General features: G+C 42.9%; 1 protein-coding gene across 11 annotated transcripts in view; it reads left to right on the top strand.

Annotated features, from left to right (window-relative positions):
• Positions 1–12,069, top strand: part of LOC129866863 (liprin-beta-1-like) — an 83,846-nt gene that overhangs the window by 42,234 nt on the left and 29,543 nt on the right. For 9 of the 11 annotated variants that reach the window (XM_055939862.1, XM_055939859.1, XM_055939861.1 and 6 more), the window contains 7 exons: positions 2,373–2,434; positions 2,623–2,707; positions 7,544–7,689; positions 8,114–8,226; positions 9,108–9,168; positions 9,289–9,321; positions 9,863–10,031. In XM_055939862.1, the coding sequence (XP_055795837.1) occupies positions 2,373–2,434; positions 2,623–2,707; positions 7,544–7,689; positions 8,114–8,226; positions 9,108–9,168; positions 9,289–9,321; positions 9,863–10,031 (669 nt within the window). The remainder of the gene's footprint in view (positions 1–2,372; positions 2,435–2,622; positions 2,708–7,543; positions 7,690–8,113; positions 8,227–9,107; positions 9,169–9,288; positions 9,322–9,862; positions 10,032–12,069) is intronic. The other 2 variants (XM_055939865.1, XM_055939856.1) reach the window with 1 other exon arrangement.

The following is a 12,069-nucleotide window of genomic DNA, read 5'->3' as shown; positions in this document are numbered from 1 at the left end:
AACAATTGCTTTGTCATTATGGGTTATTGTTTGTAAAACAGTGTCATCAATTTTAGAATAAGGCTGCAATGTAATAAAATGTGTAAAAAGTCAAAGGGTCTGAATACTTTCTGAATGCGCTGTATCTATTTTACCGTTAAGAAATGAAAGCACAATGCATGTGGAGTGGCAGGTGTGTTTAGTGTTTAGAGCAGTGAGACGGTAACATACGGTTGCTGGTTTGAATAACCGAGCTTACAAGGTGAAAAATCTGTCTGTCCCCTTGAGCAAAGCACTTAACTCTAATTTGCTCTAGGGGTAAAGTACTAATATGTCTGATTCACTTAGTAGTGATTCAGTTAAAAGTGTATAAATTCATGGTAAATAATGTATTGTGTCATTTTGGCGTCACTTTTTTATTTTAAATAAGAATATAATATGAACTTGAACACTTCTACATTCATGTGGATGCTACTATGATTACGGATAATCATGAATCAATCGTGAATACCAATTAGTGAGAAAGTTAGTGGCATAAATATCACAAACAACTGCAAATTCATCAAACAAGTTTGTAGATTCACAAGCTTAATGTAGATATTGTGTGCTAGAAATACAATACCAGTCAAAAGTTTGGACACAACTTTATTTTTTAAAGTTTTTCTTTATTTTTACTATTTTCTACTTTGTAGAATAATAGTGAATACATCAAAACTATGAAATAACACATGTAGTAACCAAAAAAGTGTTAAACAAGTCAAAATATTTAATATTTGAGATTCTTCAAAGTAGCCAAAAAAGTGTTAAACAAATCAAAATATATTTTAGATTCTTCAAAGTAGCCACCTTTTGCCTTGACAACAGCTTTGCATTTGTTGAAAAACAAATGATAGTCCCACAGAGTGAAGAAAAAGGAGCCAACAAGTGCTAAGCACAACTCCTTCAAGACTGTTGGAAAAGCCTTCCAGGTGGAGCTGGTTGAGAGAATGACAAGTGTGCAAAGCTGTTGTCAAGGCAAAAGGTGGCTACTTTGAAGAATCTAAAATATATTTTGATTTGTTTAACACTTTTTTGCTTACTACATGATTCAATAAGTGTTATTTCATAGTTTTCATTTCTTCACTATTATTCTACAATGTAGAAAATAAAGAAAACCCCTGGAGTAGGTGTGTCCAAACTGTTGAAGTGCTGTACAGAAACCCAGACTAAAACCCCAAACAGCAAGCAATCCAGGTGTAGAAGCACGGTGGCTAGGAAAAACTCCCTAGGAAGAAACCTAGAGAGGAACCAGGCTATGAGGGGTGGCCAGTCCTCTTCTGGCTGTGCCGGGTGGAGATTATAACAGAACATGGCCAAGATGTTCAAATGTTCATAAATGACCAGCATGGTCAAATAATAATCAGGAGTAAATGTCAGTTGGCTTTTCATAGCCAATCATTAAGAGTATCTCTACCGCTCCTGCGGTCTCTAGAGAGTTGAAAACAGCAGGTCTGGGACAAAATGTATTAAATTATTAATGAATTTGTCCAAATACTTAAGACGCCTTGAAATTGGGGGACTAGATACATAAAGTGCATTCATTTCTCAACGGTAGAACAGATATGTATGAAAATACCCTTAATTGAAAGGTGGTGTTATGTACTTGTCTCATATACAACATTTGATCTCAAATCTAAAATGCTGGAGTACAGAGCCAAATTAAACGTTTTAGCTTCACTGTCCAAATAAATACGTAGGGGAGTGTGTATAAGATCATAACCTATCTACATGTAAAAAAAAAAAAAAAAAAACATCCCTTTCTGCCACCTATCATGTCATGGATGCGAGCTCACTGTTCAGTCTGTACTTCTATCCTGCTTTCGCCTACAAACAACAATAATCACCTTTTAACACAGGCCTCTCCTCACCCTTTCCTTACCCCCGTCTTCTCTCACCACTTGCTCCCACCATCAACACCCAGTGTGCTGTCTGCTAACCCTCATCAAAATCATCCTTGTCCTCCTCACAATGTCTCCTCTCATTATGTCTTTATTGTGACAGAACAGCACATTGACATGGCTGTACCCACCAAGTTCAAATCCTCCACCTCAAGGTTCCCTCATCTGTGTTAGATGGTGTGCTTATCTTACTGTGAGACTAGGAAGTGGTTAGACTAGATGGACAGGGCGCCAAAATGTCCCCCAGGAGCATTCCCTGTCTGTTTAGATAGTATTGTTGTATAATGATGTATATTGACAACGGATAGAGACGCCACTCTGAATCGATATATACTGTTGTACCATGGATCACAATGGATGAGTCAGTCAGAGGACCCCAGACATATCTTTGCCCAGAATTGACCATGGTTGACTGCTGTATATTCACTTGCTGAAATCCAGTTCTTCACCCTCCAGATGTGGAAGTGCAGAGAATGAAAAAAGCGATGGAGTCACTGATGGCAGCCAATGAGGAGAAGGTACAGTGAACTACAGTTGACCCCCTCACCCCATCATTACTCTCGGATAGTTTGTCTTGTCAAGATTAATGTGACAGGCCAAAGAAGAGGTTACAACCTCTCCGAACCTCTGTTCAAAAAAAGTATCTCTCTGTACCTTGTCACCTGGCTTGTACTTTGACCATTGTGTGACCCCTCTGCACCTGTAGGATCGTAAGATTGAGGAGCTGAGGCAGTCGCTGCAGCGCTACAAGAAGGTCCAGGACATGGTGATATCAGTGCAAGAGAAGAAAGGTTTGAGAAGCCATGTTCTATTTCTAAAACCATGTCCTATCACCTTGATGTATATCAAATCAAATTTTATTAGTCACATGCGCCGAATACAACAGGTGTAGTCCTTACAGTGAAATGCTTACTTACGAGCCCCTAACCAACAATGCAGTTTCAAAAAATACAGACAAGAATAAGAGATAAAAGTAACAAGTAGTTAAAGAGCAGCAGGTAAATAACAATGGCGAGACTGTGTACAGGGTGTATCGGTTATTTGAGTTAGTATGTAAATGTAGGTAGAGTTATTAAAGTGACTATGCATACAGTTGAAGTCGGAAGTTTACATACACTTACAGTGAGGGGGGGAAAGTATTTGATCCCCTGCTGATTTTGCCCACTGACAAAGAAATTATCAGTCTATAATTTGAATGGTATGTTTATTTGAACAGTGAGACAGAATAACAACCAAAAATTTCAGAAAAACGCATGTTATAAATTGATTTGCATTTTAATGACGGAAATAAGTATTTGACCCCCTCTAAATCAAAAAGATTTCTGGCTCCCAGGTGTCTTTTATACAGGTAACGAGCTGAGATTAGGAGCACACTCTTAAAGGGAGTGCTCCTAATCTCAGCGTGTTACCTGTATAAAAGACACCTGTCCACAGAAGCAATCAATCAATCAGATTCCAAACTCTCCTCCATGGCCAAGACCAAAGAGCGCTCCAAGGATGTCAGGGAAAAGATTGTAGACCTACACAAGGCTGGAATGGGCTACAAGACCATCGCCAAGCAGCTTGGTGAGAAGGTGACAACAGTTGGTGCGATTATTCGCAAATGGAAGAAACACAAAAGAACTGTCAATCTCCCTCGGCCTGGGGCTCCATGCAAGATCTCACCTCGTGGAGTTGCAATGATCATGAGAACAGTGAGGAATCAGCCCAGAACTACACGGGAGGATCTTGTCAATGATCTCAAGGCAGCTGGGACCATAGTCACCAAGAAAACAATTGGTAACACACTACGCCGTGAAGGACTGAAATCCTGCAGCGCCCGCAAGGTCCCCCTGCTCAAGAAAGCACATATACATGCCCGTCTGAAGTTTGCCAATGAACATCTGAATGATTCAGAGGACAACTGGGTGAAAGTGTTGTGGTCGGATGAGACCAAAATGGAGCTCTTTGGCATCAACTTAACTCGCCATGTTTGGAGGAGGAGGAATGCTGCCTATGACCCCAAGAACACCATCCCCACCATCAAACATGGAGGTGGAAACATTATGCTTTGGGGGTGTTTTTCTGCTAAGGGGACAGGACAACTTCACTGCATCAAAGGGACGATGGACAGGGCCATGCACCATCAAATCTTGGGTGAGAACCTCCTTCCCTCAGCCAGGGCATTGGAAATGGGGCGTGGATGGGTATTCCAGCATGACAATGACCCAAAACACATGGCCAAGGCAACAAAGGAGTGGCTCAAGAAGAAGCACATTAAGGTCCTGGAGTGGCCTAGCCAGTCTCCAGACCTTAATCCCATAGAAAATCTGTGGAGGGAGCTGAAGGTTCGAGTTGCCAAACGTCAGCCTCGAAACCTTAATGACTTGGAGAAGATCTGCAAAGAGGAGTGGGACAAAATCACTACTGAGATGTGTGCAAATCTGGTGGCCAACTACAAGAAACGTCTGACCTCTGATTGCCAACAAGGGTTTTGCCACCAAGTACTAAGTCATGTTTTGCAGAGGGGTCAAATACTTATTGCCCTCATTAAAATGCAAATCAATTTATAACATTTTTCACATGCGTTTTTCTGGATTTTTTTGTTCTGTCTCTCACTGTTCAAATAAACCTACCATTAAAATTATAGACTGATCATTTCTTTGTCAGTGGGTAAACGTACAAAATAAGCAGGGGATCAAATACTTTTTCCCTCGCTGTAGGTTGGAGTCATTAAAACTTGTTTTTTAACCACTCCACAAATGTCTTTTTAACAAACTATAGTTTTGGCAAATCGGTTAGGACATCTACTTTGTGCATGACAAGTAATTTTTCCAACAATTGTTTACAGACAGATTATTTCACTTATAATTCACTGTATTCGCCAGCAGCATACCACCCTGCATACCACTGCTGGCTTGCTTCTGAAGCTAAGCAGGGTTGGTCCTGGTCAGTCCCTGGATGGGAGACCAGATGCTGCTGGAAGTGGTGTTGGAGGGCCAGTAGGAGGCACTCTTTCCTCTGGTCTGAAAAAATATCGCAATGCCCCAGGGCAGTGATTGGGGACACTGCCCTGTGTAGGGTGCCGTCTTTCGGATGGGACGTTAAACGGGTGTCCTGACTCACTGAGGTCATTAAAGATCCCATGGCACTTATCGTAAGAGTAGGGGTGTTAACCCCGGTGTCCTGGCTAAATTCCCAATCTGGCCCTCAAACCATCATGGTCACCTAATAATCCCCAGTTTACAATTGGCTCATTCATCCCCCTCCTCTCCCCTGTAACTATTCCCCAGGTCGTTGCTGCAAATGAGAACGTGTTCTCAGTCAACTTACCTGGTAAAATAACGGTAAAATAAATAAAATAAAAAGTATCACAATTCCAGTGGATCAGAAGTTTACATACACTAAGTTGACTGTGCCTTTAAACAGCTTGGAAAATTCCAGAAAATGATATCATGGCTTTAGAAGCTTCTGATAGGCTAATTGACACCATTTGAGTCCATTGGAGGTGTACCTGTGGATGTATTTCAAGGCCTACCTTCAAACTCAGTGCCTCTCTGCTTGATATCATGGGAAAATCAAAAGATATCAGCCAAGACCTCAGGGGGAAAAAATTGTAGACCTCCAAAATCTGGTTCATCCTTGGGAGCAATTTCCAAATGCCTGAAGGTACCACCTTCATCTGTACAAACAATAGTACGCAAGTATAAACACCATGGGACCACGCAGCTGTCATACTGCTCAAGAAGGAGATGCGTTCTGTCTCCTAGAGATGAACTTACTTTGGTGTGAAAAGTGCAAATCAATCCCAGAACAACAGCAAAGGACCTTGTGAAGATGCTTGAGGAAACCGGTGCAAATAGTCTGTGTAGCCATTTGACTAGATGTTCAGGAGGCTTATGGCTTGGAGGTAGAAGCTGTTTAGAAGCCTCTTGGACCTAGACTTGGTGCCCCAGTACCACTTGCCGTGCGGTAGCAGAGAGAACAGTCTATGTCTAGGGTGGCTGGAGTCTTTGACAATTTTTAGTGCCTTACTCTGACACCGCCTGGTACAGAGGTCCTGGATGGCAGTAAGCTTGGCCCCAGTGATGTACTGGGCCGTTCGCACTACCCTCTGTAATGCCTTGCGGTCGGAGGCCCAGAAGTTGCCCTACCAGTCAGTGATGCAACCAGTCAGGAATCTCTCAATGGTGCAGCTGTAGAACCTTTTGAGGATCTGAGGACCCATGCCAAATCTTTTGTCTCCTGGGGGGAATAGGTTTTGACGTGCCCTATTCACAACTGTCTTGGTGTGCTTAGTTTGTTGGTGATGTGGATGCCAAGGAACTTGAAGCTCTCAACCTGCTCCACTACAGCCCTGTCAATGAGAATGGGAACATGCTCTGTCCTCCTTTTCCTTTAGTTCACAATCATCTCCTTTGTCTTGATCACATTGAGGGAGAGGTTGTTGTCCTGGCACTACACGGCCAGGTCTCTGACCTCCCTATAGGCTGTCTCATCGCTGTCGGTGATCAGGCCTACCACTGTTGTGTCATCGGCAAATTTAATGATGGTGTTGGAGTCGTGCCTAGCCGTGCAGTCATGAGTGAACAGGGAGTACAGGAGGGAACTGAGCATGCACCCATGAGGGGCCCATGTGTTGAGGATCAGCATGGTGGATGTGTTGTTACCTACATTTACCACCTGGGAGCGGCCCGTCAGGAAGTCCAGGATCCATTTGCAGAGGGAGGTGTTTAGTCCCAGGGTCCTTAGCTTATTGATGAGCTTTGAGGGCATTATGCTGTTGAACGCTGAGCTCTAGTCAATGAATAGCATTCTCACATGGGTGTTCCTTTTGTCCAGATGGGAAAGGGCAGTGTGGAGTGCAATAGATATTGCATCATCTGTGGATCTGTTGGGGCGGTATGCAAATTGGAGTGGGCCTAGGGTTTTTGGGATGATGATGTTGATGTGAGCCATGACCAACCTTTCAAGGCACTTCATGGCTACATACTTGAGTGCTATGGGTTGGTATTTGTTTAGGCAGGTTACCTTAGTGTTCTTGGGCACAGGGACTATGGTGGTCTGCTTAAAACATGTTGGTATTAGACTCGGACAAGGAGAGGTTGAAAATGTCAGTGAAGACACTTGCCAGTTCGTCAGTGCATGCTCAGAGTACACGTCCTGGTGATCCATCTGGCCCTGTGGCCTTGTGAATGTTGACCTGTTTAAAGGTCTTACTCACATCGGCTGTGGAGAGCGTGATCACACAGTCGTCCGGAATAGCTGGTGCGCTCATGCGTGTTTCAGTGTCTGCTTCAAAGTGAGCATTGAAGTAGTTTAGCTTGTCTGGTAGGCTCGTGTCACTGGGCAGCTCTCGGCTGTGCTTCCCCTTGTAGTCTGTAATGGTTTGCAAGCCCTGCCACATCCGACGAGCGTCAAAGCCGGTTTACTACGATGCTGACCTTGTGAATGACTTGTCAGATGCAGTTTAAGTAGTGATAGAGAAGTGATTTGTAAGAGCTGATAGAAGTGTTCTTGAAGTCAATCTTTAAACTTCAAAGCTTCACATTTCTGGCATTGGGCTCCAATAGAATGGACAACTGAACTCTCTCTCTCTAGGCTACATACAAATCTGACTGCTAAAAATAACTAATCTTCCATTCCAGACAAAACCAAAGATGGTGAGAGTGATGAGAGTAACAGCGACAACTCCCACTCTGTGATGTCAACGACAACCACCTCGGTTGCCCTGGAGTCGGAGAGGCACGCGCTAGCTGGAGTCGAGGAAGTAGCAGGGAAGAGCCCAGACGAGGTACAGGATTATGTGATGATTTATAGATTGACTAAACAGGCTAAGGCCCTCGGATCACGGAACAGATTATATTTCTATGAATTAATCTGTCACCCTCATTAGACCTTTTCAAAAAGCCTTGATGTCCTCCAACCAATCAAACAGTCAATGATGACACATGCTGTCCTTAGATTTCACACTTCTGAACGAGGTGTTGAGTCGCTGTCACTTTGTCAAATTAGTCTGATAACATTAAATGTAACTTTGCAGTGACACTTGTCTTTTTGAATTATGACAACACCATTGTCTTGACTGCTCGTTACCCTTAGTCTACTAAATCGTGAAAACACCTTGACACAACAGAGAAAAGTAACATCTGACTTTGATGGCGGTTGTATTTTACTAAATGTTTTTTCCCGTTTTGGTCCTCTGCCTCAATGCATAGCTGGAGACGCACTATGGAGCTACTGAAGTGCCTTCGCCAACAACCAGCCCTGCAGTCCAGTCAGCCTGTGCTCTACAGAGCGTGCCAGAGCTTGACCAAGCTGAACCTGAGAGGTGAGCTGAACTAGATGCTTATCTATAATCTTTGTAACGGGCTTCAGCTAAACCTGTGGGCCAATTTCCACATTTTTTCCAGAACAACATCTGCCTTTCTTCAAGAACAACGTTAGTGTTTGGCTTTGGGTGTCTGTCCAGTGCTGTTATTTTTACTAGGAACCAAACGGGACAAAGCGGACGGACCTACCTACCTGAATTTCCCCAATAGACACTCTTGTTTACATTGCAAAATGTTTTGCTACTGTGTGCACACCTGTTGATGAACAAAGTACCTATGTACCTTAGTTTGCCCCTGAGCAGAGTGAGCTGACTAGGAAAGAGAGATGTCTTGAATGGTGTGTAGACCTAGTTCCTCTGAGACCCGGCTATGGAAAAGGTCAACACCTAGGCAAGATATCCCGCCTCATCTTGCCTTAGCGTTGTAAATGGGGCATAATTCATGACATTTGGACACCACGAGGTCCAAGGTGTCCCATAAGGGTGTTTAAATCCGCTTGACTGACAAATAAGGCTTCCTACGACAAATATCGATAGCCTCCACACCCAGGTTTGACAGTGTACAGCATAGCGTGTAGCAGGCAGCTCACAGCTCGTCTGTGTTAGCATGGTGTTAGCGTCCCAACACTCTGCAGCGAGGCAGGGGATCAGGAAGTGTCACAGGAGGCCCCCCTATCATGTGATACTCCACAGTGAGTATGCCCATGGTGTGAAGCCACGTGCCATTATCCTTTTGCTTAAAGCTTCCGCTGTCTGTCAGATTGTCTTCCTGCCGAAGGCCAGCGGTTCAGTACCGCACTAAGACCGCACCACTTTCACTTTGGCACATTGACTAGATCAAAGTCTTGTAGCGTTCACTGTGATGAGCTTTGTCATTTCAGGTCCCTGCATGTCCCAAAGTCAGCGAGTCAGGAAATCTTGTATGTCAGCAACAGTGAAAAGGTAAAGATATTTCCGAATTCCCTTGAAGGGAATCTCTCAGTTCTAAATTCATCATTATCATGATTTGATCATTGAATTTCATCATTAACACTCCATCCCATGTCATCATACCTGTGACAGATTACATTGGTGATTGACGAAAAGCCAACAGAGGTGAGTCTGTTCTCAACAGTCTTCTTTCCATATTTCGGGGTCAGACACTTTATTTTTTGCTTATCCTCTCTTTATCATTCTTTAAATTGTTTTCCTCTTTGGCCTCATCCGTCTTGTTGAAAGGCTGATAACCTATTCCTTATGAGGTTAGCATCCTCAGTAAAGTGAGTGAGTGAGTTTCACCTTGGTTTCATTGCATGCGTTTGATTGCCTTTTATTATTTTGAATTGAAATTGATCAATCCTTTACACTTAAAGCCAACTCTACACTGTCAGTTATTTTCAAATGCAATTTCTTAAAGATTGTTTTATTTATTACTACATGTGTGTGAAATGACATGCTTCTGGCATTGTGTGAACTGATTTTGCAGATAACAGCTTTTTTGAATTAGGTTTTTACTTGCAATGACTGTGCTATGTTTATTTTTACCTACTGTGCCTTAGTTGAATGCCCTGATTGTAAGTCACTCTGGATAAGAGCGTCCGCTAAATCACTAAAATGTCAAATTGACGTGTCAACTCTGTATTTTGCTACTGTTCAGAATAAGGCGGTGGAGGAAATCAGTAAGATCAGCGAGCGCCCGCCCAAGTGTCCCTCTTCATCTCGCTCAGAGGACGACAGCTTCGGTACCAAGAAGGCTCGCTCATCATTTGGCCGAGGCTTCTTCAAGATCAAGGGGGGCAAGAGGACAGCCAGCGCCCCTAACCTGGGTAAGATAAGGTGGATGGATGGCCTAGTGTGCGTGAATGGGCTGTGGGTCTCAGGTGGAAGCTTTGTGGGGACAGGTCCCATATTCACAAAGCAACTTAGTGTAGGAGTGCTGATCTAGGATCAAGTCCTCCCTGTCCATATAACTTTGTTCATTATGAACTTCATGGCAAAACCGATCCTAGAGCAGCAGTCTTACTCTGAGTTGCGTTTTTTAATAAGGGCCCAGATTATAACCCTGCTACTCAATGGTTTTTGACAGTTATTTTGCTTCTTTTGTGCTCTTTTGACTTGAACTGTTAATGACATGATTAGTAAGATTGTAGTCTGTGTTATTCTTTGTTATTCTTTGCTTTTAATTATATGTGCAGTGTATATACAACAAAGTGTCTTTCGCTGGGCAATTGTATTAGTATAAAATAATAATATATCCACATTTTTTGGAGCATAGCCTAGTATTTTTAATTATTTATTTTAAAACCATTTCTCATCTTTATCAAGGGTGTCAATAAATTCAAACCCCATGTGTTTCTGACACTTAATTCAGACAGTAAGGAAATTAGAGGGTTAGAGGAGAAACAATGGAAAGGGTTTACACAGGGAGTCATATCTGACATGCAGGGGAGTGGTACCACACCGGCTCTGCACAGTCTTTGTTTTATTCTGAAGACTGAGCGGTTCTTTCCAAAGAGCTTAGTTTTTCGATGTAGCTTTTTAGATTTTTATGTTCCCTGAACCACACCCATAGTTAAAATACATACAAACAGCATAATTACTAGTCCCACAAACTGTTCTCCCTGTCTGATTATGAAAATGTAGCCTAGTGTGTGTGCTTTGTATGTATGTGTTATCTGCCTCCTGCCCCTACCATCATACTATGAATATCCCCTGTTGTTTTTCCCCTTCAGTAACCTTTGGCCTCTTTGTGCTTTGTGTAACGCATTGTGAAGACCGCAGCTGGATTGCAAGTGCCCCTATGCTAGGTACAGAATAATGGAGCCATTATGTCTTCAGGGCAAGGCGGGCTGCAGTATGGCCTCTCTGGAGGAATGACCAGTACTGGATATGACCCCTGACCTCATAACATTCCCCCCCACCCCCTTCCTTCCCAAACCCACTCAACCAATTGTTGACTTTCTACTTTCACCTAACTCACAAACTTGTGTAAGCTGAAGTGTCCTTTGTAATGACATTTTCTCCCAACACTTAGAAATGTATTGTAGGTTTTGAACTCTCTTGGGTGCCCACTTTATAAGGAATATGAGTTGAGGGTGACTTCTATATTCCAAGACGTATTGGTAGACATGTTGGTAGAAAGTAAGGGTAGGAATTTCTATTCTTTGTAATTCAATTTCAGAACTCATGATTCACCCAAGTCTTAAAAATCTTGGTGGTGACCTTTTTATTCCCAGACTTAATGAAACATGCTCATGTTGATATAACTTGGGAGTTCATGCATAGAGAAGGTTTGAATTTCCACTCTAGACATTTGAATAGAGGTTACTCTCAGGCCACCATCCACCCATGGCAAGGCCCTGTCGTGGCTCCTATTGTGGGTGTCCGTTTAGTATATAATTCTACAGTAGCTACACTAGACTTCCTTGTATACAACCATACCCATGTTACAAGCGGTTGTTCCTCGCCAAACTGCTTTTTATGAGCACCAGTGCTGGATAGCATGAAAGCTGAGAGACAGCGTTTTGTATGTTAGTTCTGTACATCTGCAAACTCTGCATGTATATGTGCTCTTTTCTATTTCTGTTCAAACTCCCCTCGCACCAAACCATATCTGGCTCTTATTACCAGCAGATGATGTCATCTGCAATGATGCCACCCGATAGGAATTGAACTGCCGTTATTCATATAGCCTTTTCCTTAAACGCACCAACCACGGTCAGATCCTGACTGTTGTTGTTTCTTAAGTTAGACCACCTCACTCTCCCATGTACACGCTCATTGAGGTGAGTCTCATTTAGGAATGTGTGCACGAATTATCCTCTGTTTAAGTCTAATAATGAAATGGGAATTGTATGCATTTCA

Source organism: Salvelinus fontinalis, chromosome 12 (assembly GCF_029448725.1).
Source record: "Salvelinus fontinalis isolate EN_2023a chromosome 12, ASM2944872v1, whole genome shotgun sequence".
Taxonomy (NCBI): Eukaryota; Metazoa; Chordata; class Actinopteri; order Salmoniformes; family Salmonidae; genus Salvelinus; species Salvelinus fontinalis.
This window is presented reverse-complemented; position numbering and strand designations above follow the sequence as displayed.